The sequence below is a fragment of the Zeus faber genome (assembly GCF_960531495.2).
Source record: "Zeus faber genome assembly, chromosome: 14".
In the NCBI taxonomy this organism is placed as follows: Eukaryota; Metazoa; Chordata; class Actinopteri; order Zeiformes; family Zeidae; genus Zeus; species Zeus faber.
The window spans coordinates 26727643-26754163 of record NC_137200.1 but is presented as its reverse complement, the minus strand read 5'-3'; the positions used below and the strand labels follow the sequence as shown (position 1 = coordinate 26754163).

Genomic DNA, 26521 nt, shown 5'->3' with positions numbered 1-26521 from the left:
TGTGCCTGGTGTTGTGGTCAGGTGCCCTTGCAGTCGTCTAGCACGCAGAAAACGCTGTCAACTGTTTTGAATGGTCTGACGTGACACTCGGTGCCTCTCACCTCCCTTAAATGTGCCTGGAGTTGAGTGGCATCATCATCCGGTTGCGCAGGACACTGTTCACAATGAAGCGCTCATCAGTGTGGGATGTGGCCAAAGGACGTCCACTTCTATGTCTTTCTGTGACTCTTCCAGTCTCTGTATCTCTGTTGCAACCTGCTGATGACTCTGTGACGCTCTAAGCTCAGCGGCCACTTCCCTCTGAGAACATCCTGTTTGAAGCCTCGCAGTGGCGAGTACTGTTGATCAGTTGTTAGGTGTCGTCTTGGTCTCATGATGTCAACATGTGAACAGCATGATGAAGAGGACCGTTTAAATACCAATTCTAATTGAACCAGGAAATGTATTGGTCCATTCATGGATCAAACACCCGTTGTGAATTTTGCCGTTCAGCTCCTTGTTAGAGAACAGCAAGTTGTGCAAAAAGTACTGAAACATTGAACAGTTGGACATGTGCATTCAAAAGTTTAGACAAGTTCAAATGAAGTTCACCTGTAAAGGTTATAGTGCATTTTAGATTCATCCTGAAATTTCACCCGAAAGCCGAATATCCCTAAGTTTTTGTGAGCAGTGAATATGGTTAGTTAATTTAATTTAATTTCGTAGAGTGTGTCATCAGTTTATGACGTTTGAAGCTTCAGAATTTTTCCTAGTATGTGTTTTTAATACTTTTCTCCATTGTAAACTGTTGACCTTGTCTGAAATGGGAGAACTCAAATAGATCAGAGCAAAAAAATGTCAGGTTAAGAAATAAAAAAACGTCAGTGATTTAACATTTTTTTTATTTTTAAGATGAATAAACCTAGATGCTTCAAAGCTTAACTTAAATACCAAATTTTTAACATGCCAACTTTTGTCAGCAAATTTAAAAAAATAAGTTTTAATTCAACAGGGGAAAAACTGCAGGTTTACATTGGAATCGAGTTGACATTTTAAAATGTATGCCAATGGACAAATAAAATTGAGGTACTGAGATTTTTAAGTTCAGGGGAATTGGATGACCTGAGTTATACCCAAGTCTCACTAATAGGAATTAGTCAAAGTTATATTATCGGCTTGAAGACTGCAATAACTTAAGATTGGGTTTGGCCCTGAATTCTAAAGTTATCTATGGTGGCTTTGTGTTTCCAGTGTGTGTTGGCAGCAGATGTCAGTGTGACAGACTGTGGAAGAGGCAGAGAAATGTGGGAGCAGCCTGTGAACTCTCCTCAGGCCCATGCAGCCATTTTCCTCAGCGGCTTCAAGTAAACATTCTCACTTTTCCAGACAGAAACCCGCCGTGTAAGGTAACTGAGTACTTTTGCTCAAGCGCCGAGCGCAGGTACCAGCGTTGGGTTATTTGTACTTGAGTCATTCAGTTTTTACCCCAACATGTCTGTCATAAGCCGACACTGCTTGCCTTGGCTGAGAGTACTCTGAACACTTGAAAGGGTTAACTTTTTAAAGTCTGCAGACATGGAGAGGAAAGCCGTTACAGCAACCAAATCTGGACCACTCAGGCTCAGACTTCAGGAAGAAAAAAAAAAAGGGTTTATGCACAAAGAATGGAATGTGTCTGTACGGTGTTGACCGAGTCATTTTGATGCACGTTTTTTTTTTTGTTTTTTTTAATAACAGAGGTAGATTTAATTTCCAAGTAGTTTCTTTTTTTTCCCCCCCAATTAACCTGTATTTCCCAAAAATTCTGAAGGTCACAAGTAACGTTTCCCATTCTTAACCCCCTTCCCCTCCAAGGCTGACAGAGAGACAGAAAGTAGACAAAAACAACATCCTAAAGAAAAAAAGTATATATATATATATATATATATATATATATATATAAAATCATAGTAAAGAGGCAAAAAATTGAACAATACAAATAAGCATGAATTACACATCCAGGTTGGTGTAGTATATGACAGCTCTCTTTTCTATACTTTTAGTGCTATAACCGTAACAAAACAAGCTTGGGGCACCAGGTGAATTACAGCTGAATCCATGGATAAACAAAGACGCGATTCAAACGAAAGACACCTTTCTGACATTCTACAAAGGGGGGGACCAAGTGATAAGGGCCTTCCTCTGGGACCCTCCTACCGAACACCGAGCCTTTTTAGCGGCTAAAACACCTCCGCTGGCGCGCCGAACGCAGGGCTTTTCTCGCAGTATTTATACTTCAGCTTCGGTCGACGCCGCCGCCGCCGCCGGGGAAGGAAACCCCTCAGCCCCCTCTCTCCTGCGCCTGCCCCGGCAGGCCAGGGTGCCACCGTGTGACCACCTCCGATGCGGATCCATGCGTTGCTCCTGACAATAGCAGCAATGCGCCCTGTCTTTCTTTACCGGGGGTGGTGTCGTCGTCGGGGATCAGACCGAACCGTCAAACCCAACGACCCGGGCGGCGGAGCGGGGCGGGAGGGGCCACGGGCCGCCTGTGTTTTGTTGTTTTAACCCCCCCCTGCACACCGGCCAAGACGGTGTCGCCGTCACGGGCACGGGCGACGTCCGGCGACTCATTTCCGTGGCGTGTGTCGTGGGAAAGACGGCGGCGCTGCGTTGGGATCGGGGAGGGCAGAAGGAGGCGGTTGACTTGGAGGCGTCGTCCGCGTTGTACCGCGAACGGTGTTGTTTATTGAAGGCGGGCTTTCGCTGTGGTTGGGGGCGGCCACGGCTGGGTCGACGGGCGGCCCGACACCTCCCACTCGCCCGCGATCAGCGCGTTTATTTTGTTCGTTTTTTGCTTTTTTTCCCCCGCCACCGACGCAGGGGGAGCGCGTGGCGCGGGCGGTGCAATTATTACCGGTAATAATCGCGCGTCTAATTGAGTATCGCGCACGGGTTTCATTTTAATTTTAATTCGTTTTTGTTTATTTTTTATTTTATTTTTTTTTTGGGGGGGGGGGGGGGGTCCCGGGGAATACCGCTTTAACGCGCGACCTCCTCGTTTTCTCTTTTTTTTTTTGTTTTTTTTTAAAGCAACGTTTCGGCTCCGGAGTGACGCGCACAGCTGAGCGCGCCGCAGTTTTGGGGAGTTTGGGAGGAATAAGCAACAAGCGGAGCCCTCTGAGCCGGACTGGCTGGCTGCTCTCCAGCTTCCTCGGCGGAGGGTTGGCCCCTCTCTCTCTCTCTCTCTCTCTCTCTCTCTCTCTCTCTCTCTATCTCTCTCTTCTCTCTCTCTCTCTCTCTCTCTCTCTCTCTCTCTCCTCTCTCTCTCTCTCTCTCTTCTCTCTCTCTTCTCTCTCTCTCTCCTCTCTCTCTCATCCCTCTCCCTCTCTCCCTCTCTCATCTCTCTCCTCCTCTCCTCTCTCTCTCTCTCTCTCTCTCTCTCTCTCTCTCTCTCTCCCCCCCCAAAAAAAACAACCCTCACGCACATTCGCACTCGAAGAGCGGAGGGACGGGAGGCAGAGAAGAAGTCGGGCGACTTTAAAAACCACCTCCGGCACAAGGTTCGAAGATGCCCAACTTGTTCACCCTCAACCGTTTAGTGGACGTGGTTCGTTTTCCGTGAGGTGAAGACGCACCCGGGGGCTGGTGGTGGTGGTGGTGGTGGTGGGGCGCGTTCCCTTCCACGTTCCCCGAACTCGAGAGACTCCCGACCCCGGCCCCCGGCGCGGCCGCTCGGAGCGGAACGGAGGGGGAGGGGGGGCGGGCGGGACGGGTGGGAGCCCAGGCTTCTCGCTTCGACTCGGACCCGGGGGGTCCCGGCACCGCGCGGCGCTCCAGCCTCTCCGTGGAGGATGCCAGCATGCGCTCTCTGATCCCCAGCCTGCTGCTCGTCTGGCTCGGCGCGCACGCACTGGTCCGGTGCGCCGAGCGCGCGTCCACGCGGGAGCGCTTCAAGGTGGTGATCGCGCCGCTGATCTGCCGGAGGGTGTGCGACGCCCTGGGCCGGTGCCAGAACACCTGCGAGCAGGGCAACAACACCACGCTGATCGGGGAGAACGGGCAGGCCGCGGACACCCTGACGGGTCCCGGCTTCCGAGTGGGTGAGTGCCGGCACGCCGCGGGGGGCGGGGGCGAGGTGAGGGGGAGGGGGGGGGGTTGGCCCGACCTGAGCGCTGCGGCCCCTCAGAGTTTGCGAGGGGGGTCACACCCAGACCCTGGTCCTCCTGGGGGGCCGCGAACACCCCGCCGCTCCGGCTTCAGGGTGAGTGTCACGCTGGGGGTGGACCTGCCCGAGGTCCGCGGCCCCTTAAGAGTCACGGACCCCCCCCCCCATCGTAACTGGCCCCGACTTCAGGGTGGTATTGTTTTTTAAGTTGCTTTCAGCCATCAGGTTTTTTTTTTATTTTTTTTTTATTATCGTATTATCCCGATACATTTTCATCCGAAGGCCTGTTCCATTTGTGGGTCCAATTTGGCCCCCGGGCCACCAGTTGAATAGTCCTGCCCTAGGAAATGCAGGGGGCTTTATTCTATTGTTTTACCCACTGAGCCTCCATGTCTCTGGTTTGTGCTCTCGTACTGCTGTTTATGTGTCGAAGCTCTGCTGAATCACGTTGGCCGTTCATGCCAAATTTCTCCCGTGGAGACTAATCTTATCTTAGTCTGTTGTTATTTCGCGTTTAAAATGTATTTCCTCACCTCTACTATTGAGTTTTTCCTCTTTTTATAAGTGTGTGAGCCAAATGTTAAACCATGCAGAGGTTTATTATAGGCTAAAGTATATCCAACTTTTTGTTGGGGGGGGGTTCCTTAAGACCTTAGTCTTCCAAGGGGAGGGCTTGCCATAAAATAAACCCCTGAGTTACACTATAATGTCACCGAGCAGCTATGGATATTTATATACATAGTTTGCTCCAGAGGTATTAAATAATAGTGGTCTCTGACTAGTGGCCATTTTCTACCATGTTTCACATGAGGGAAGCGGCCTGTTGTAAGTACTTTACAATTCGGCTATTTGTGGTCATGCCTGCATCTGAAATTCACATTTCCCCCGGCCGTCATCGTTATCAGGCGAGCATGTTGAGCTGCTATCTTAAACTCATGTTGCTGAGGTGTGATTGGTTTAAAATAGAAGGGCCCTCGCAGCCTCTCCTCCATGAAGCTTGGGTTGACCCTCGCGCTGCCGCATCAGACGCGACCCCGTGGAGTCGAGGAGTTTATATCAGTCTGGAGCCAGCGCTCGGCCGCGGCCTCTCCATTTACTCCCATTTTCCAGAGAAGAGAACGCTGAAGAAAATTATGAATGATCCTGAAAGGCCCTCTCTCCCCCGCTCACGTGTAAAAGACGGTATATGACAGCGGAGTATTTAGCCTCGCCGACATTCTTGAACCGTGGCCATGACAATGGCTGTGTCGGATTAGTTTTGTAGATCCGCCGTCATCCAGTCTGGTTTACCCCGTTTCTCCAAGAACCTATTCTCACAAAGGTCTGTGTCGAAATGAAATTCATTTAATCCCATGTCTGCATCCCGCGTCCCCATCAGATTCCTCATCACCCCCCCCCCCCCGAAACTATTCCGCGCCCATCGCCCCCATAAACGCTGCTCGGGCATCGCCTCGGGTTACTTGGTCTGGTTCTGTCGGTGACTTTTGGAGCAGCGTCCGTGGGTCAGCTTTACAACCATCAAATGCGTCTGTTGCCAGTGTGACGCGCCTTTCAGAGCTTTTCCAACAGGCGTTGCTCCAGCATTCTACCATGTTCAGTGTCTTAATCACATACGTGACACTGCTATGCGTTGCCCTATCTACCACTGGTTCCCCCAGGGAGCTCTGATCGAGGGGATGGATTTGGGTTCCTCCGGGTATTACGCGGTTGGGTCGGATGTTATCGCGCCTCATAGAATGCTTGTTATACAAAAATGGTGATAGCTGCGCCGCCCCTTGCGCCCGCCTGCGCCGGCGCTCCGGTCCTACTGTTGTGTACTGCGCTACTGTTGTATACTGTGCTGTATTATCCCACAAACACTACCTCACCTTATTCACATGCCAGTTTAATGCACATATCTGTATTTACATAATTGCCTATCCCATATACGTAAGCCTATTCCCTTTATCTATTCCATTTTATTGTATTTTATTTTATTCTATATATTTTTATTTTATTCTATAAGTATTCAACTTACTGTATTACGTTTTAGGAGTCAGTTAGTTGGTCTAGTAGAAAGACATTTCCCTAGGACATATTGTGTGTAATCACCGGGTGCGTTGCATTACATTTCACTGCATATATCTATGAAAGTATGTATACGTATGTGACAAATAAACCTCTTGAATCTGGAATCTATATCGTGATAATACAGTCACACCATTGAGGTGACTCAAGAGATGCCTTGCGGGGAAAAGAGCGTCTCGGAGTGCCGCGGGACGCTGCCCGAATGCGCGTTCGGCCCTGAGAATCCAAACCGTTTCATTTTTTTACCACCTTGACGCTGGATCCCGTGGCCGCTGTGTGGGCCTCCTGCCTGCGGCGTGGAGCTGAGCCCGGCGGTGGGTAAAGGGGGGCCGGGCCGTGCAGCTCTTTTTCCATGTCGACTGGAATTTTGTGTGGAGGAGTGGAATTTTCTCACTCTTATGTTAAAATAGCCACCGCCTTGGTAATAATAGGACGATTTCCATATTTGGGTTGTTGTGACGACGGCACCGCAGGACGGGCGGTGGGGGTATACTTACCCCGGCTAGACCCTCCTCCGAACCGCTCTTGTGAAAACTGACTAAAGGGCTGGCGTCACGGCAGTTGTTTCTTGATAAATACTTTCACCGGGATTGCAAGTCCACAGTTATAATTATAATAATTATGACAGTTGTGATAATTACCGCACTTGAGGTACATTTAAGACAAAACCATATCGTGAGTTTCGCCGTGACACAATCTGTATTGCACGTGGGTTGACAAAATACGGAAAGAACTACGCCAGGTCGTGTGGTTTTCATATTTGATATGAAGAATTTTTTTTATTTTTTTTTACTTTTCCAGCAAATGAGTCCCAGCCACAGCTACTTGTACAGACGATCCACCTCAAGGATGATTCCGTCGGGAGGGCACTCAATAATCATAAGCATTCCTTGATTAATGTATTCGGAGATGTGAAATTTCCATGGCGTCGATAGATCCAGTTTCCGAGCGGGTACACACCAGCGTAATTCTCCCACGTGTACGTAAAAACAGATCTAGACAGGTGGAAGTAGTTAGGAGGGCAACCGTATGCAGTTTCCCAACCCCGACGTAGAGGTGAATAAAGCCTGTGATTGGGGCCCACGCTGATTTCCCACCCTCCTTGGTAATGTTTATCACGTGCGTCGTAGTACCGAGCGGATGCATCCACGTGCTCTGTACTCAGCCACCCATCGCCCGAATCGCTCCCCTCGTTGACGTTTGTGTAAGTGTGCGGGTTTTTGCCCTAACCCGGTCCGGACGACCACCAGCTTTGCAGGTGGGAATCAACCAAACGCAACGCGACCCTTCGTCGATTCCCCAGAGCTTTTGTGTTTGCCCCTCCCCAAGCGGGTCGGCGCTCGGCGCCCAGATTAGCCGGGAGATGAGGATTAATCGGACGGGCTGCACTTTGCCCTCCGCTCCCGTTTGGGAGCGGCCGGACGCGGCCGGACACGCGCAGAGAGCGCGGAAGGATCTGTTACGTCCGAGTAAACAACTGTCGGACGCGTGACGTGCAGCAGGTGACACGGTTGAAACGGTGACGTGTTGGAATGCAATACGTCCGCGGGTGAATCCAAGAGGAAGGTAGACGAGCGCAGGAGCTCCCCTTGGTGTGAAATGCCGCGTCACGTGGTTGCCTCGTGTATTTAATATATGTGCTTCTAAAAAGTCAGAGATTCTCACAAGCCTTTTAAACGTCGGAGAAAGGGCCAGAGCTGTAGATCACAGAGCCCCTGTCTTGGAAATGACGGCGTTTCCGTGAAAGCGGCTGTAAATCATCATCCGACTTGGGAGTCGTCCGGGAAAAAAAACAAAAAAAAACGGAACGACGCGCCTTCCACGGTGAGATGGCCGGGGCGGCCGGGCCTGTGTCGAAAAAAACCAAAACCATTCCGCTTTGATGCCTAACCGTCCTGTTTCTTCGGCGTCGCTGATCCCAAAAAGAGAGCTCGGAGTGAGCGGGCTTTTGTAGGTAGGCATTCTTTGAAAAGCCGGGCGCTTTTTTTTTTTTTTTTTTTTTTGCAAGTCTTTCCTGTGTAGAGTGAAAGAACAAAAAACATTATAATTCATGAGCGGCATTAAAGCCCGTGCGATGGTGATGCCTCATTTACCACGGGAACGGAAGAAAGAAACGGGTGTTTGACGGGTTAGTCGGGCTATTACCGCCATTTATCTTCCCCTTCCTCCTCCTCTTGGCCCTGACCGCGGGTGCGTTAGGACAGATCACAGACTGACCGGGGGGCGATGCCGGGCCGCCGAAGACGAGAAGCCCACGACAGAGACTTCTTATGTGCTTCCAAAAATGCATTCACTCTGAGTTGGTGGTTTGCCTGTTGACCTGTCGCTGGGATAAATCAAGAGCTGCCTCTGCTCCTCAAATCAAAGTGGGTCATGACAATTGAATCCATATATATGCATATATACAGTGGGGCAAAAAAGTATTTAGTCAGCCACCAATTGTGCAAGTTCTCCCACTTAAAAAGATGAGAGAGGCCTGTAATTTTCATCAAAGGTTCACTTCGACTATGAGAGACAGAATGGGGGGAAAGAATCCAGGAAATCACATTGCAGGATTTTTAATGAATTAATTGGTAAATTCCTCGGTTAAATAAGTATTTGGTCACCTACAAACAAGCAAGATTTCTGGCTTTCACAGACCTGTAACTTTTTCTTTAAGAGGCTCCTCTGTCCTCTACTCCTTACCTGTATTAATGGCACCTGTTTGAACTCGTTATCAGTATAAAAGACACCTGTCCACAACCTCAAACAGTCACACTCCAAACTCCACTATGGCCAAGACCAAAGAGCTGTCAAAAGACACCAGAAACAAAATTGTAGACCTGCACCAGGCTGGGAAGACTGAATCTGCAATAGGTAAGCAGCTTGTTGTGAAGAAATCAACTGTGGGAGCAATTATTAGAAAATGGAAGACATACAAGACCACTGATAATCTCCCTCGATCTGGGGCTCCACGCAAGATCTCACCCCGTGGGGTCAAAATGATCACAAGAACGGTGAGCAAACATCCCAGAACCACACGGGGAGACCTAGTGAATGACCTGTAGAGAGCTGGGACCAAAGTAACAAAGGCTACCATCAGTAACACACTACGCCGCCAGGGACTCAAATCCTGCAGTGCCAGACGTGTCCCCCTGCTTAAGCCAGTACATGTCCAGGCCCGTCTGAAGTTTGCTAGAGAGCATTTGGATGATCCAGAAGAGGATTGGGAGAATGTCATATGGTCAGATGAAACCAAAATAGAACTTTTTGGTAAAAACTCAACTTGTCGTGTTTGGAGGAGAAAGAAAGCTGAGTTGCATCCAAAGAACACCATACCTACTGTGAAGCATGGGGGTGGAAACATCATGCTTTGGGGCTGTTTTTCTGCAAAGGGACCAGGACGACTCATCCATGTAAAGAAAAGAACGAATGGGGCCATGTATCGTGAGATTTTGAGTGAAAACCTCCTTCCATCAGCAAGGGCATTGAAGATGAAACGTGGCTGGGTCTTTCAGCATGACAATGATCCCAAACACGCCGCCCGGGCAACGAAGGAGTGGCTTCGTAAGAAGCATTTCAAGGTCCTGGAGTGGCCTAGCCAGTCTCCAGATCTCAACCCCATAGAAAATCTTTGGAGGGAGTTGAGAGTCTGTGTTGCCCAGCAACAGCCCCAAAACATCACTGCTCCAGAGGAGATCTGCATGGAGGAATGGGCCAAAATACCAGCAACAGTGTGTGAAAACCTTGTGAAGACTTACAGAAAACGTTTGACCTCTGTCATTGCAAACAAAGGGTATATAACAAAGTATTGAGATGAACTTTTGTTATTGACCAAATACTTATTTTCCACCATAATTTGCAAATAAATTCTTTAAAAATCAGACAATGTGATCTTCTGGATTTTTTTTCTCATTTTGCCTCTTATAGTTGAGGTATACCTATGATGAAAATAACAGGCCTCTCTCATCTTTTTAAGTGGGAGAACTTGCACAATTGGTGGCTGACTAAATACTTTTTTGCCCCACTGTATATATATATATAAATATAAATATATATATATATATAAATATATATATATATATATATATATATATGTGTGTATATATGTGTGTGTATATATGCTGTATAGTCATAAAGTCCACATCTGCCCCGAGGTGGTTATCGGTGAAAAGTGCTGTTTTTGAGCTATTTCAGGATGTGCCGCCGCCCGACGTGACGCGAGGAACGGCGGGCGGAGTAAAGGCGGTGCGCCCCTGGAAGCGTGTGTCAGCCCCTCCGCTCCTCTGCCTGCCGCGCCGGGCTTTGGGGCAAGGCGGTCGGACGGAAGCGACCATAAACCTGCGACACTCCCGCCGCTCCGGCCGCAAGTTGGGCCCGGACCCAGCTTGGCGCGACTCCCGGGCTGCGCGCAGCTCTCGTGGATAAACAAAAACACCCATGCTGGCCGGCGCGCGCGCGCACGCACACGTTCATAGGCAAAGAAGGCGTCACACCCCGCTCCGGCTCAGCGCTTTGCTGGTAAAAGGGAAAAGCGTAGCTTGAGTTTGTTTGGAATGAAATAATGGTTTTTTCTGGTGGATCGGGTCCGCGTCCGCCGATTGCCGTCCGTCGTGGACGGAGAGCCGGCGGCACCTGTTGATACAGGGGGAAGACTTCTCCCGGGACACCGCCACGTCAGGGCTCTGAGAGAGAGAGAGAGAGAGAGAGAGAGAGAGCGAGAGAGAGAGAGAGAGATTCCTTTGCAATGACCGAGCTGTTCTGGCTGGCTTTGACCTTGTTCCTTGGGTCGGGTGGAGAGGTTCACCTGGTGCTTTCTCCAGCGCAACAGGTCGGAATGGAACTCACCATCCTGTCGATCTATCATCCGTCTCGATTCCTTGTTGTTCTGTGTTTTTATTATTTTTTTTATTACCCGACACTATCCACAGTACTCATGGACTTTCAGGCAGGCGCGGTGCCGTGGGCTCGCCTGCGTATTATTTGTATTTTTTCGGATCTAAAGATGGGCTCAAACTAATAGCCGCTATACAGTGAGTTCTGTAAAGTCGACTCCACTGTGCAGGTGGAGGAATCCAAATTGTTTTCGATATGCATAGCTTAAAAAAAACTAAAACCAGAGACTTTTTTTTTTTTTTGGTAAAGTGGTGAAGGAACACAATGTGCGTATCCACGTTGTGTTTGTTTGTGCTTATGTGCGTGTGCATGCATGTTCAGGGGGGGGGTGAGGGCGGGGGGAGGGCGTATTCAAGCGGGGGTCGACCGAATCCAGCTCAAACAAACAGCCTTCTCTACCATCTTTAACTCTCTGACCCCATTTGCCTTAGCACCGGGGGAGAAGCGGGGCGGTTATTTAAAGCCGTGTGCTGGAATGCGAGCGCCAGGGCCTGCACCCACGGCGCGCACAACCCTGGAGCTGCAGCGATTATCCAGAGTAAACAGAATAATACGGCCCCTGCCAGGGCCGCTTCCACAGCCCCGAGCCGGCCGTCCTCGGGTCTACGTCGTTAGGTCCCGCGCGCCGCCGTGCCGAGCGCCCGGCAGGGGGGGGGCGGTGCTGTACCTGACACGCCCCCCCCCCCACCCGCCACGCCCCCTTCCCGCGTCGGCGCCCCTCCGCCTTCGTACCGCGGCGCCGGCGATAGCGGGGGCCCCGGGGCCAGTTATTAGATGACATCACTCGCGGCGGAGCCAAGATCCCGTCTGACTCTCGCTCCACAAACAACCCCGGGACAGAGGGAGGTGACATCCCTGGGTAGCTGTTCCTGCCCGTCCCCCGGCGATGAAAACCACATAGTTTCTTGCCATGAAAAAGTCACTTGTGATGAGGACTTTGATCGGCGGCGTTTCGCAAACGGCAGAATCCTATTCATGGTATCAGGGCTAATCTGCTCCCCTGATACGTGATGATTGCGCTCGTCACGGGAACAAGGGGAAATGACTGTGGCAGTTTTCGCAGATGTCTTCACGTCGGATAATCCGACGTATTGTTGTCTTTGACTGGCTGTAATGGGCCGCGGATGTTTTTCAACCGATTTCAACTCCCGGCGTAGAAAGCCGCCATTGTCTGCCAGGCCGTCAACCAACTTCACTGGGTGCCAAGTGTTGTCGGGCGCTCGACAGGGCAAACAGGGTCTGGGGCGCGCTGGGTAGTGAATGGAAAGTGAAGTTTGTTTTCGGGAGGCAGTGATTATGTCATTCACTCCCAGCGCCTGGCCCAGGCGCGGGAGTCTCACCATACGCTCCCTTCTCCCCCGCGGTATGCGGTCGCCCAGCAGCGTGATGTGGGCGTAGTTGGCCATGTGGTTTCCTGCTTCGCAGCGGATTGTAAATGGGAGCGCGTCACGAGATAATGGCCTTTCCACTCCTGTCACCCTTTCTTTTTTCGGTTCTGTGGCGGCGCTTTCTCTCCTTTGTCCTTTACTTTGGGTTGTTGCGGCACGGCCGTGGGTGTATCCTGTTGTGGCTGGAGGGATCACGTTGAGCATATTTAGATACAGGGACAAATACCACAAAAACCTTGACTTTGAAACCGGCTCCTCAGTAATAATTTTTCATTCCAGTTTTCCTTTGTTATGCTACTATGTTACCGGCCTTTATACTCGGTTAAAGGCCGTACACTGGGTTATAAGAGAGAGATTTCTGCCAGGGTTAAAGACAACTTTAGTATTACTTCAGGCTGCTTCACGTGGAGCATTGACGTGGATCAAAATGTATCATCAAATTTCACAGTATTTTCAGTACTCCATAACACAGATACCATTCTTTCGCTGTAAAGACATTACCTTTGAATACCCAGCCTATTGGCGTTAAAGTAACATTTTCAATTCCGATTTTTGTATTCAAAAATGGAATATCTAATCTGGTATGGTCGGGATCCTGGAGGTTTATTTTTTTAAATTTTTTATTTGGTTTCATTTTGTTCTCAGGCAATTATTCAAAGAAAACAACTTGTAAAACGCTGCTCGCCATATTTACTAGGGACATTCTATGCGCTGTAGCTTTCAATCCCAGTGTGCTAGTAAGCGTTTGATCTGGGAGTTTTTAGGAGCTATAATTTGTTTTCATGCTGGGGGAATATCTGAGCCGGGAGGGTGCGGCCGTGGCTGCGGTGGTGGTGGGGGGTGGGGGTGGAGTGGGGTGACGGTGCGTCATCCCCAGACAGACAGCGAGTGGGTGGGTGGGTGGGTGGGTGGTCACAGCCAGAACACCAGGGGCACGCAGAGGGCAACAGGCATCCCTCTCATTCTTTCTTTTTCTTTCTTTCTTTCTTTCTTTTTCTTTCTTTCACATATCAGCGCTTCGGGAAAACGTGTTTCCATTCCATGTTTTCCAACGCTACCTTCACCTTCCTCACTCTCCTGTACAAGAGGAAAGTTCCCCGTGAACTTTTTTTTCTTTTTTTTTCACGGACTTCTCTCTGCTGTACTCTGTCCCCCGCCCCCACTCGCTTTCCCTTAAATGTGATATTTCCAATAACAGATCATGTCTCACTCTCTGTCTTTCTCTCTGTCCCATTTCTCCCTGTGCTTTCCATAGCAAGTTCGGTTTCGTGTTTCATACATCATGTATTATCATTATTATTATTATTATTATTATTTTCTTTTTTATTACTTATTTTTATTATTGTTATTATAAGGGGTCCAGCCCACAGAATGCTTGAGGTCTCTTTGGAATTTTGATCCACATCGATCTACATATGCAACAGGAATTTGTCAAAAACGTTGCAAATTTACCGGAAGCTGAAGAACGTTGCCATACCTTGATTAGTTTGTGGAGCGGGGCGCTTTATGACATCATGAACAAATGTTATATCAGTCCAGGCTTCGTCTCTGGGAGCTCATTCGCATTTAGAGAGTTGCGCTGTGTTGACCTGGTGGATTCACGCATTAGTTACGTTTGCTCAGACGACAGACCAGAGGAGCTGATGTGGCTCTCAAAGTAAACTCGGAAAATTGTAACTTGTGCTGCGTATCACAGAAAACTGTAATACATACCTAACACGACTAAAACTGGACCCCGCTCATCGGTGCCTACAGCTTATTTATTTTTATTATTATTATTCTCCTTGGCATTTTTGGGGCTTAAAGTGCGGTTCAAGTTTGATCAATATAATATATTTGGAGCAGGACTTAGTGGAAAAACGGCCAAATATTACTGGAAGTAGCAGAACGTTGGTGTATTATTGAAAATAAGTGCAAAAAAAAGCCCAAAACATATTCCGTGTTTTTGTCCTCACACATGGAGTGGGCTTGCAGCTCCAGAGCAACGGGTCTGAATCGTGTCCGTTTATTTTAGTCCCAAAAGTTTAAAAAGTTGATAAAATGTCTCTGAGGGACATGCAGTGTTTTAAGCCGTTTGAATGGAAGTGTGTTGTTAGGAACTTCCACACGGAGTGATTTCCTGCCACAGGGACACCGTGAGGCAGGACTCCATGGACTACATGTAGTAGACAGCCATGTTCTCATTTTTAGGATAAAGTAATCACACGCAACATGTGTATCTGCTTGTAGTAGTAATTCTGCATGTCACCAGGACTCGCATAACTCATTACGGCAGCCAATACTGCAACCGCACAAACTGATGGCTGTTGGCTAATTGCCGATGTTTTCCGAGTTCCCTTGAACGCAACATCGCTTCCTGCTTAGAGCGCTGCAGAGGGCCATCTCTGCATCTTCTAAAATCCATTGCGGATGGCGCCGTTCTTTCAGGCGGATTAAAAAAAAATGTAAATAAAAAATGCTTAAAATGGGTCGCCAAATATACTTTGGCCGCTGTTAATATAACTTGGCGTCCCGCCCAAATAAAGTCTGTGTGGGAAACACTGGATAAACATCGGCAACCGCCGATGGTGGTCAACAAAGAGAATATCGGCCGATATCGATGTACGGCCGATAAATTGGTGCATCCCTAATTATGGTTGTTGTTCCCTCTGTCTTAACATCCTTGGGAGGATGCCAGTAGAACCATCATTTCATCGCCAGCAGCATCTGCCAAAGTACTGTTACACACAGAGAAATACGTCGTTTGATTTGAATCCAAGCTCTCAACATTATGCCACACTTAATCACATCTAAATTTTCTGGGCTTCCACTTCTCTCAGTGCAGCTCAAATTTCACTTTTGATTACAGTGGACGTCGCATGGGAAATTAATTTTACTTCCTGGCTGGGGTTTGGAGCGGGGCTCCATGCCAGACGGCCCATTTTTAATGATCATGTTGTTTGTTTGTTTTTTGTTTTGTTTTTTTGGGGGGGGTGGAGGTTTGACCATGACATTGTGTAATAGAATATATTTGAATATTATCGTGTAATTTGAGACACATTCTTCAAAATTGTAAACCATCCTACTCTACTGGATTGTTATGTATGTATTATTTGTATAATGCAGTCATTGCCTCACAGTTTATTCCACAGAAAAAAGGAGAAAAAAATTATATATATATATATATATATATATATATATATATATATACTCTAAAATATATACAAATTGGCAAAAAATACAAAACAGAAAAAGTCTTATTTATAAAAACAAATTGATGCTAAATACTAATTAATGTGTAATGGCATTACAAGGCAAGACATCACAGGTCAGTCTCAACCTTTATCCAGAGATTGCTTCTATGAGAAATTCATGAGGAAATGGGAATGATGATACAATCCCATGAACCAGACGTCCAAGCATTCCTCCAGCATTCGTCATCCATTCATTCCGGGAGGCGAAAGCCGACATGCTTTTAATTCTCAATAACACATCAACCATCGTCTTAGGAATGTCTGCGATCCATTAGGCCGGAGGTCTCTGGTTCAACCGGAGGATGGCGGCGTCGGTGGCGGCCTGGGTTAGAAGAGTGATCTCTGGTATTTGATGTGGAGCTCACCGGCAACATCATTTATCTTGGATAATAAACCAAAGCCGTGATTACATATCTCGAACCTCCATGCCTACAACAGTCCCCCAGGTAGGTAAAAAAAACAAAAAAAAACACTGTTTCTCTCGGCAGCACTCGCCCATGTGTCACTGACGCCCGCTGCGTATTTTGGCGGCGTCACTGAGGCTCTAGATGCGGCGTAGCACGGCGCTACCACTTCACATCCACCGATCAGGTCGCCGCTGGAGAGCCGCTCGGGGAGACGCACCCAGATATGAGACCAAAGAAGTCCCGGGCTCGTCGAAAAGGCCGTGCGGTGGAGTGTTGGGGGCTGAGCTTCCGTGGAGCAGCTGTGGGGCAGATGTGCCTTGCGCGGGGGAGCCGTGGTCCCTTCCCCCTGCGCCGCCGGAGGGGGCAACACCAGCGGAAGGGTTCGGGGTTTAGTTTTCGACCGGAAGCTTTCCCCGGTGACTCCACGGGGGGGGGGGAGATAGAATCAGATGTGTATGAGATGGATGCTTTGTTAAAGTGGTGAAACTAGGTGAATCGACCTCGAAGTTACAGCAGTAAAGTTAAATAAAAAAAAAAATGTGGCAACGTGGAGTGAACCTGTTGATAAACAATAAATGCAAACCTGAAAGGTAGCAAAGAACAGAGCAAATGAAAATGACCGAGGAAAAACAAACGAGAAGGAGGGTTAACAACAAAACAGAAAAATGAAACAGAAACAGGAAAGGTTTGGTCGTAAAACAATAAACCCAACAATGAATATTAAATATAAACCTCAGGTTTAAGCAGTGAACGAGAGGAGCCGTGGACGACACACAGTGAATCTATACTGGAATGGGGGGGGGGGACTCGACAATATGCAGTCAACCTAAAAATAAACGATAGAAAATAAACGCCGCGATAAACAGTGAAAAACAGAAAAATAGAGTCAGCAGATATACAACGTTGACCTTAAAAACAAAGCTTTATTGTGCTGTGAAATGAACAATGAATGGACGACACTTGATTTATTTATTATTTTATTTATTATTTTTGACTTTTCAGAGTTATCTGTCATTTATTTATTATTGTTATTATTTTAATTCCTGAAAAATGTCTTCTTTTATTGTACATTTTGAGATTGTCTGTCGTTTATTAGTCATTTGTGGGTTTAATACACAAAGCCTTTTTTTTTTTCTATATTTTCTATTCTTATGACTTTATTATCATTGCCTTCTGACGTGAGCTGCTGTAAACCCTGCAATAAGAGCTGCGATACTTGATTATTTCCCTTTTTTCTTAGATGTTCTTAACCTCAATGTCTGACATGTTTAATTTCGATGTATCATTCAAATAATATAATATTGTAATAATAAAAGCCAACTATCCGGTCGCACTATTTTCGAGACGGTTACCGGGGAGGCCGTACGTGACGTGACTCGAATCCGGAAACCGTTGGGGCTCCCTGGGTTTCGGGGCCCCCCCCCTCACGCCGGGCCCCTTCCCCGCGCCACCATAAACGCACCGTTTCTCCCCCCGCGGGTCTCTTTTAAGGGGCGACCGCACCGCACGTGATGTGTGTGGTTGCGTAATGGCCCCGGGGGGGGGGGGGGGGTGCTCTTCGTCTTTGAATCGTGACCTCACGCGGCGCGGTCGGCCTCCCTGCCAGACGGGCGCTCTCCCCGTCCCGGGCCTTCTCTGTGTTGTCTCTCCAGTTCCTGCGGGCTCGCTGGAGGTTGTATAATTACGTTTTGGAGAGAGGTTACGCCCCGATCTCTCTCTCTCTCTCTCTCTCTCTCTCCCTCTCCCTCCTTCCCTTTCTTTCTGCGTCTGAAATCCAAATTTTTCAAACCCCCGCCCTCACTCCGTTCGTCGCCCGCTCCGCCGAGCCCCGAACCTGTGGTAACTTGAGTCGGCTTCGCACGCCGCCGGAGCCGCGAGGAGGGCTAGGTCGCCCCCCCCTGCTCCGCCTTCCCCCTCTGCCAGGCTGGTTGTGCATGTTGCTGCCTGTGCTCAACCCCCCTCCCCCCCCACGGCCACGCGTTTCCGCGGGGTTCGCCCGGCAACCCGTCCCTCCAGGCGACGGATCCCCTCGCCTCACCACGGTTCCTCGTTTTCATTCAAGCCCCTCTTTCGGGGCCGTATTAAAAGTGATCTCGTCCCCTAATTACGCTGCGGCTCAGACTCTCTGGCAATCCCCCTCTAATGGCTTCCATGTGTGCGTGCTTGGCTCGGCAAAACAAAGAGGCCTCTCCCCGCTCCCTCACTTTCCATTCCCCTCGCGTCCTCGCCGGTCCTCCCCTCCCCTCTCCCCCCGCGACCGGGGTGGGCCCCCGGACGCGTTCAGACGCTAGAATGCGTTCAGACGCTAGAATGCGTTCAGACGTTGGAAACGCGCCCCGCGCCGTCGAGGCGACGCGGTTGACCCGTTTCGGATATTGTCAGAGAAAAACAAAAAGAACAATCCCTCCCCGGGATCGTTTGTCCGTGCTCCGTTTCCCTATAACCCAGCTCTCTTCCTCTGATTCTTCTGTCGTTCCTTGTTTTTTCGGCCCCCCCCGAACAATGGTACAATGAATCAGCGGAGAGCGCCGGGCACGCCGGTGGGCTCTCTCACGGCGCCGTCCCCTTTCAAACCGCTGCCTCCACCTCAGGCGGCGCGGGCCACCGGTTCGGAGTCCCGCAAGCCGGTCGGGTGAACGAGGTCTGACCGGGGAGCGGCGTGAACGTGGGCTTGGCGGACGCCGAGAGTTCCCCAGTGAGGCCGCATCCGCAAAGATTTCCGGGAATATGGCGCTGCAAAAAACACCAAAAAAAAACACAGTCGTTGCCGCTGAACCGGGGGGGGGTGATAGAAACTTCGACAACTATTTATTATATTGAACAAAGTTATTATTATTTATTTTAATGATGGGATATCAGGGGTGATTTTTATAAGCTTGCGCATAAAATGCACCGTCATGTGCCGGATAAGCAAAACCACCATAGCGCTTTCGAGGGAGGATGTGTCTGCAGGGACTTGGTGTTGGCCTTTCAAATAATAATAATAGGAGATGATTTAGTCACGGACCGCAAGTGCATGTACCGGGACCCCCCCCGGACCTCAGTTTGGGAAACACTGCTCTGAGGATCAATTTTGATATGCCCACTAGGAAGGTGTTCCCAAAGAGCTCAGATTTGTCACATAGGATTTTCCAAATCCTTCATCCAAACGGTACACAGACTCAGGTTCATATTTTGGTGTAAATACGGTGTATATAATGTGCATATACCGCTGCTTCCGATTTGAGGTTATTCCTCTGCTGTGACGAAGAGACAAATGTTGTGCTGTGGGTGTTTGCTTCCCTAATCTCTCGGGCTCTCCCCCCCGCCCTCCCTGTCTCTGCAGTTGTGTGTCCACTCACCTGCATGAATGGGGGGATGTGCAGCTCCAGGACGCACTGTCTGTGCCCGCCTGGCTTCACCGGCCGCCTCTGCCAGTTTCCGCTGCAGCAGATGCAGCAGGCTCAGGCGGCGCGGGGCAACAAGCAGCCCGTCTACCCCGTGTCTGTGAAGACCGACGGCCAGAAGCAAGGGGAGCAGTCGGCCATGGGACGCACCCAGTTGGCTCAGACCCACTCGGTTTTCACGCTGCCTCTGGCACAAGGAGGACACCACTCATCAGAAGGTAGCCATCATTATGTATTCCCTTTGTACCGGAACTCTGGGTAGTTCAGCTACCCTCAAAGCCACTGAAATAGCACTATTTATTATTATTATTATTATTATTATTATTATGATTATTAATAATAATCATAATAATAATAATAATAATAGGTGGATCGATGGATAGATACAGAAATAATATAATAAAAATATGAAGAAATTGGAAAATATGTAATGAACCCCCAAAAAATAAAATGAATAAACAAGAAAATAATCATATAATAATCAAATAATGATAATAATAAACTTTATAAAGCACCTTTCAGTGGTATTACAATAAAATCAAAAGGCGTAAAAAGAAAAATTCTAATGAAAGAACGAAAAGGAAAAACAAATGTGTAAATGAATAAAAGTAATCATATGCTTCTGTAATATCTTTCGGTAGATGAATGCAGCATTCTAGATTTCATTTCCACCGGGTTGCGAGCATTCTGGATAGGCAATGTACACCCTATATGTATATATTGTATATGTAAATTTGCAATATATACCGGTCTTAAACGATTAAGAGCATTAAAAAAAATTATAATAATAATAAAGTATTAACAATTAAAAATTCGAAATTATACAATGAGCCAGTAAATGTGACTGTTTTGGTGTGTCTGGTTTAAAGTCGAGCAACAGAGTTCTGGGTGAGTTGCGATCTCTCGCGGCCTTCGAGGAATCCCAGTTAAAATAAAGAACTTGAAACCGTGTAATCTACATGGTTTCAGCGTTATAGCGTCTTCAGCCTCGTCGTTTCTTCTGACTCTCTCCAACTGGACCTGTTTGCTCTCTGGCGTGTCCACCTTGTCTTTCCCCGGCCTTCCTGTCTCAGTGCAGATCAACGTGCGCGTCCACCATGCCGCCGACACGTCCGTGGTCATCCACCCGCTCGACCAGTCGGACGTCAAGTCCCCTCACAAGGCGGCGCGCCTGATCCCGCAGAGGCACAAACCCAAGGGCCGCTGCTTCCAGGAGACCACGCCCAAACCCGCCGTGAGCATACAGCGCACGCACTTGGCGGAGCACGTTTCTGCCAAAAATCCGTTTCAGAACGGTCGGTTTTCGGATCATCGACCGACCCCTCTCTCCCTCCCTCTCAAACCCTAGTGCGACAGCACGCCTCTCCCCGTCCTGACCAACCAGGAGGACTGCTGTGGGAGCGTGGGGAACTCCTGGGGACAAAACAAGTGTTACCAGTGTCCAAAGCTTCCAAGTAAGTTGCAATGCTTATACTAAAAATATGTGTTTCAAAGGCGACCTAGGGAGCTGTTGTTGGGTTTTTTTCCTTGCCGGCGCTCTCTGCTGCAAAAACACGACACAGGACCCTATATATTTTGTACAAATAACTGATTTTCGCACTTACAGTTCAAAATACCAAGCTCTGGTTCATTAAAAAAAGAAATAAAAAATAAAATAAAAAATCATGTATGATTATTGTAACTGCTGCTTTCGTTCACTTCTGCTTTCGACTATCGACGCTTGCGTTGGTGAGAATTGTCTTTGTTTTATTACCGGTCGCCATGGCGTCGCTAATGACATTCAATTACGAACCACACTCCCAGTTTTCCATGTGGAGCAATGGAGGGTGTAAAACTGTCTCTAGGTGGCCTTTCATTCTTTGCATATTTATCCTCATGATGTATGTTTATTTTACTTCATCTCAAAGTACGACATGCATTTCCTGATTGTGGTTCGGTCTCTAGTTGCCCATTACTGAACATTATCTGGCAGGCGTGACGAGATGTCGGAAGGCAACAACATCTATTTTTAAAGTCCAGTTTTTGCAGATGTTCATCAGATCTACATCTGGTGTGTGTGTGTGTGTGTATGTGTATGTGTGTGTGTGTGTGTGTGTGTGTGTGTGTGTGTGTGTGTGTGTGTGTGTGTGTGTGTGTGTGTGTGTGTGTGTCCATGAAAGAGGAGGGAAGGTAGGAAGGGGGGGAGAAGTGGGAAAATGCAGGAATTGTGCACAGACTGAGACAGAGGGAGAATGTGGAAAACAACTCTTAAGCTGGTTCCTCTGGGCCGTCCGGGCGAAGGACCGTCATGACGCTGCCGAAGATTGAATTTCAAGAAAATCTTGGCCGCTCACTTTTTTTCCACTCCACTATTATTCCAACTCTGGGTTCTGACTCAGACAATGCGGCCTTTGACAAAACCCGATAGGTCTGGATACCCTTTTCAATCCGGGGACAAACGAAATAAAGGCTGTGTTTTCTTTGTGCGCCACAGCCGTATCTATGACCATGCCGGAGCGGAAACTTTGACGAAAATATTCTGACGTGGATTTATTCCCGACAGGACTGTGTTTGTGGCTCTGTTGGTGCATGTGATCGTGATTATGATGGGTTGTTGCAATGAAGTCATAGCAAGTTTCTTCTGTCTGTTATTGATCCTTGAAATACGACAGTGTGATTGAGCTGTATTCGGTCCGCACCCAACTTACTTCTGGACTGTCCAGTTAGTAACAAAAATCGTTCAGATTGAACCTTTGTGTGCCGATATGTGCTCCGTGTTCTCTGTGTTGCCAAATGTATCTATGGCCTCTTACGAGAACTGTTTTTTTTTTTTGGGGGGGGGGGTAAAGAGCTTTCGGGAGATTCCCTCTTGCTGCTCTTAGCTTGTCCAACTGTAAGGCCTTCCTCTGCGACCTGTTGCACACTCACTGTGGATTGAGCTCGTTCCTTGGCCGTGGTGATGTGCTCCCGGTTCTCTCACCCCTTCCTTCTATTCCTCACCTGGAGACGTCGTCCCTCCTTCCTCAGATGCATCCGTCAAGCAGACTATCGTGGAGGACTACGGCTCCACCTGCCCACAGGGCTACAAAAGGTTCAACAGCACTCACTGTCAAGGTGAGTGGATATACAGGAATCAGGGCCGTCACCCTCATGACATTGGAGTCGACGATAAATCGTTGTATGAATAATTGCGATTAAAGAGATTTTTTCTTTTTTTTACCTTTTAAAATAACAGCTTCAAAATCATTTTGATGGTACACTGACTTGTAGTATGGAGAATGACACCTCTTTCATTATACTTATTACACATACTTACATATACTCACTTATACGGAGGGAAGTCTAAGGAACATCAACCAACAAACGAATACACTTCATACAGACAATCGTATCGAAGTTTAAAAATGTGTTTTTAATTTGCCTCAATTCGACTGATGTAAACGCACTTGATTCAGTTTATTGTTCACAGTTTATTTGTTGCAACATTTATAACATTCACCCATTAACAAAATCCCCTTAAATTTGAATCTAAACATACTGTATGACTGTGAAATACCTATTAGTAGTAGTAGCCCCACAGTAAAGTAATAAAGTAAAATAAGTAAAAACTCAATAACCACGTTTTAGCTATTGAATTTATTGTCTTTGTATTGTATTGCGATTATACCCCTTTACTAATCCACGTCCCATATGATGTGTGACCTGAAAGATATCAACGAGTGCTCCATTCAGGGGGTGTGTCAGAACAGAGAGTGTCTGAACACGCTGGGCAGCTTCAAGTGTTTCTGCAAGGCCGGCATGGTGCTGGACAGAAACAGATGTGTAGGTGAGTGAGACGCCCCTCCGCTAAGATTTTTATTTTTTTCCTCCCATTGCTTCCGTGTTTTCCTCCGTGACGGCAAATGAGATATTCACCGTGATTTCAAAACGGATCCCTGGCGGGGACGCAGTGTTGTTAAGGTCCTGATTAAAGCACGTTTGAATAAAATCCTCCGCTCTGGTTTCCTTGTGAGTCTCCAGTTGAGCAGGCTCAGTGTTTCCTCATGGTTTCCGAAAGCGGACGCTGTGAGCACGCCCTCCCCACGCCTCTGACCCGGATCATGTGCTGCTGCACGGTGGGCAAATCCTGGGGAAGCAACTGTGAGCGCTGTCCTCAGGAGGGCGAAGGTGAGCGGTCTGGGAGCACTGCTTTATAGCAAATACTGGGCTCTAAACCATTGCAAGAGGTGGTTTTGCTATTTTTTCACCCAGCATCCCATCATGTATAACTTTTTAGCTATAAACAGTATAAAAGCTGTTTATCAACATACCGCCCTGCTGCAGCTTCTCACTGTGCAATGAAATGCACACTCAATGCAAAGTCAATGGGGTCCAATGGGGCAAATGTTTTTTTTTTTTGTTTTTTTTTTTGTTTTTTTTTTAGTCTTTACAAACAAAAAACTTTAAAATCTCATTCTTAAAAACAGGAAACTTGCAGTCAAACGTGTCTTTTTGAACATGTGTTGAATAACACTAATATCACATTTTAATTAAAACTGCTCTTTGCTAAAACCACAGTACATGCAGAGCATGATATTTTTACAGCAGGTTGTGAGTAGGAAGCGACGCAACTTCCTGTTTCTGGTCGCTTATGTTAGCGCCAATGTTGCCAAAAGAGCTGATCTGCGGAAGTGCAAAACAAACAATGAATACAATAAATCCATTGGACTTTAAGCACAGTGTGAAGCTGCAGTAGGGCGGTGAGTTTAGTAGGTAAAGTGTTCAACAAGAAAAAACAGGCAAACTTATCCTTTAACTTTTTCAACATTAGTATTATTTGAATGGAAACATAAAGCTGCCATGTCTTTTGAAAAAGGCTTCAAAAGGGAATGGTAATGGTTTTTTTTCTTAATATTTGCTCTCATATTGCACCAACCCGTGGTGTTTATAGAATAGTCCAACCTTCACCTGCTCCAGTCACAGTGGAAGAACTGGCTTCATTGAGCTAAATGAGTTTATCGCATTTTGTAAATTCTGTATATTTTATCTATCTGACTATGTCTATTTTGTATTTTTTGTTGACAGTTTTTATTTTCTATTTTATTTTGTCATTATTTTTACCCCCTCCCCCCTTACTGTTAAGCTTTTTTTGTGATAATGGTCTGTAGTGAAACTCACCAATCCTCCCCCACATGACAAATTCCTAGTATATGGAAATGTACCTGGCGGAATAAACTCGTTCTGATTCTGATTCCGATTCAACAAACCGACGGGATTTTAATTGCCTATCGCACTGTGGTTTTAGAGGCCTTCCGTAAGATTTGCCCGGCCGGAAAGGGCTACGCCTTCCAAGATGTGAGGGAAAGGGTGGCCATCGCCCCCCAGATCTACACCACACCAAAGGGCCAGCGCAAGCCGGACAAGACCCAGAAGAGTATGAAGGGTATGAACTCACACAGACACAATTCATAATTCATAATTCAGATTGATAAACATCGCTGATTCCTGACGCTCACTCCTTTTCCCTCTCGTCTTTTGTTTGTTTTGTTTGTCCTTTCAGAAGTGAAGCAGCCGGTAAGACATTGTTTCTGCATTAACGGCTATTGTGTGTTTTTATTATATTCATTCCATACCTCCGCTACGCCTTTTTTATTTATTTATTTATTTTTCATAAGGACTTGCCGCCAGAGACGACCACCGTTCCGGTCAGCACCCACAGACCTCGGGTTCCTGGTAAATGGAAGTTAGATCACTCCAATCTGAATTTACCATATTTGGAAGCTGGAATGTTACGTTCACTCCGCTCGTCTCGGTTTCTCTGCTTTAACGATGGAAAAGCGCGTCTCAAGCCGAGCAGCTGTTATCTGCCGCTCGCCCGCTGGCTCCAGCAAAGAAAGCCCCCGACAAGCGCCACATTCAAACGGATGGATGTGGCTCCAGCCCAATCCTTCGATGTCCAGAGCTTAGTTAAAATCTGCTGGCCTCTCCTTCCACGTGTCCGTTCCATTTTTTTTCCCTCTTCTTGACCCGCAGTCGCCAAACCGACCCCGCCGCCCATCATCAGGATCAACCCGGGCTACGACCCCTTCGAGACACAGACGCAAGGGTTACGTGAGTGAACGTGTCGACCGTCGTCGTCAAATATCTGCTGTCAGTGTCCTACAAAGAGCTGTGACTATAAGCCACACCCCTTCGCCTGTAGGGATCGCATCGACGCTTCTTTCATACGGCTCCGTGCGGTACGTTCAAAGCCGCTTTCTGTCTGCCACCGGATGGAATGATATAGAATGAATTAAACCTATTGCCTCGGCAGTGGTTTACAATCAAAATCCGCCTGCCTACAGTATGTTTGCCTTTCTTTCTATGAAACGCGGAATGATTTAATATTTGGATTGAACCGAAGACCATAAGACCGTATCGTTATTCGAACGGGGGTCCCTATGAGAAAAGCTCAATTATAAACAGATGAACGCGGGTCCCCCGGTGCCGCCCCCCCCGAACCCTGGACGGGGTCGGCGCTCAAACCCTCCGCTCTCCCCCCTGAAGCAGAGACCGATGAGTGCAAGCTCAGCAGGAACCTCTGCGGCCGCGGCGAGTGTGTTAACAGCCCCAGCGGCTACACCTGCCACTGTCACCCCGGATACCGCCGACACGCCAAGAACAACATCTGCGTGGGTGAGAGACGAGAAGGTGGCATGAGATGGGATGATACGAGTGGAGATGGGGTTATTCAACCCCAGGGAGAGGTGGGGTGTTGTGGGGCGCCAAACGTACAAATCCGGTTGCAATTTTCCAGCCGTTATATTTTGAATATTTTGGGTATTTAGCTGATTTTCCTGACGCTTGAGTAAGAAACTCGTGTAAAACAACATGCATTCATCCGCCTCGCCCGTCAGATGACAACGAGTGTGAATCGGAGCCGTGCGGTCATGGCAAAGGCACCTGCATCAACACAGATGGATCCTACCAATGCCAATGTCGCCTTGGCTACAAGCACATGGTGCATCACGGGAGGCTAAAATGTGTAGGTGAGTTCGTTGACCGGCTGCCCCTATTGAAATATTTTCATTTATTGTTATTG

At 47.8% G+C, this 26521-nt stretch overlaps 1 protein-coding gene across 5 annotated transcripts in view; it reads left to right on the top strand.

The window, feature by feature from the left end:
* Positions 1–3764: 3764 nt before the first annotated feature.
* Positions 3765–26521, top strand: part of ltbp3 (latent transforming growth factor beta binding protein 3) — a 36228-nt gene continuing 13471 nt past the window's right edge. For 2 of the 5 annotated variants that reach the window (XM_080013412.1, XM_080013409.1), the window contains exons 1-13: positions 3765–4061; positions 19422–19700; positions 20556–20716; positions 20831–20936; positions 22489–22575; positions 23171–23287; positions 23482–23628; positions 24746–24883; positions 25001–25014; positions 25116–25173; positions 25474–25551; positions 25987–26115; positions 26337–26468. In XM_080013412.1, coding sequence (XP_079869538.1) covers positions 3821–4061; positions 19422–19700; positions 20556–20716; positions 20831–20936; positions 22489–22575; positions 23171–23287; positions 23482–23628; positions 24746–24883; positions 25001–25014; positions 25116–25173; positions 25474–25551; positions 25987–26115; positions 26337–26468 — 1687 coding nt within the window. In that variant the 5' untranslated portion in view covers positions 3765–3820. Of the gene's footprint in view, positions 4062–10895; positions 11004–19421; positions 19701–20555; positions 20717–20830; positions 20937–22488; positions 22576–23170; positions 23288–23481; positions 23629–24745; positions 24884–25000; positions 25015–25115; positions 25174–25473; positions 25552–25986; positions 26116–26336; positions 26469–26521 lie in introns of those variants that run through there. The other 3 variants (XM_080013411.1, XM_080013410.1, XM_080013413.1) reach the window with 3 other exon arrangements.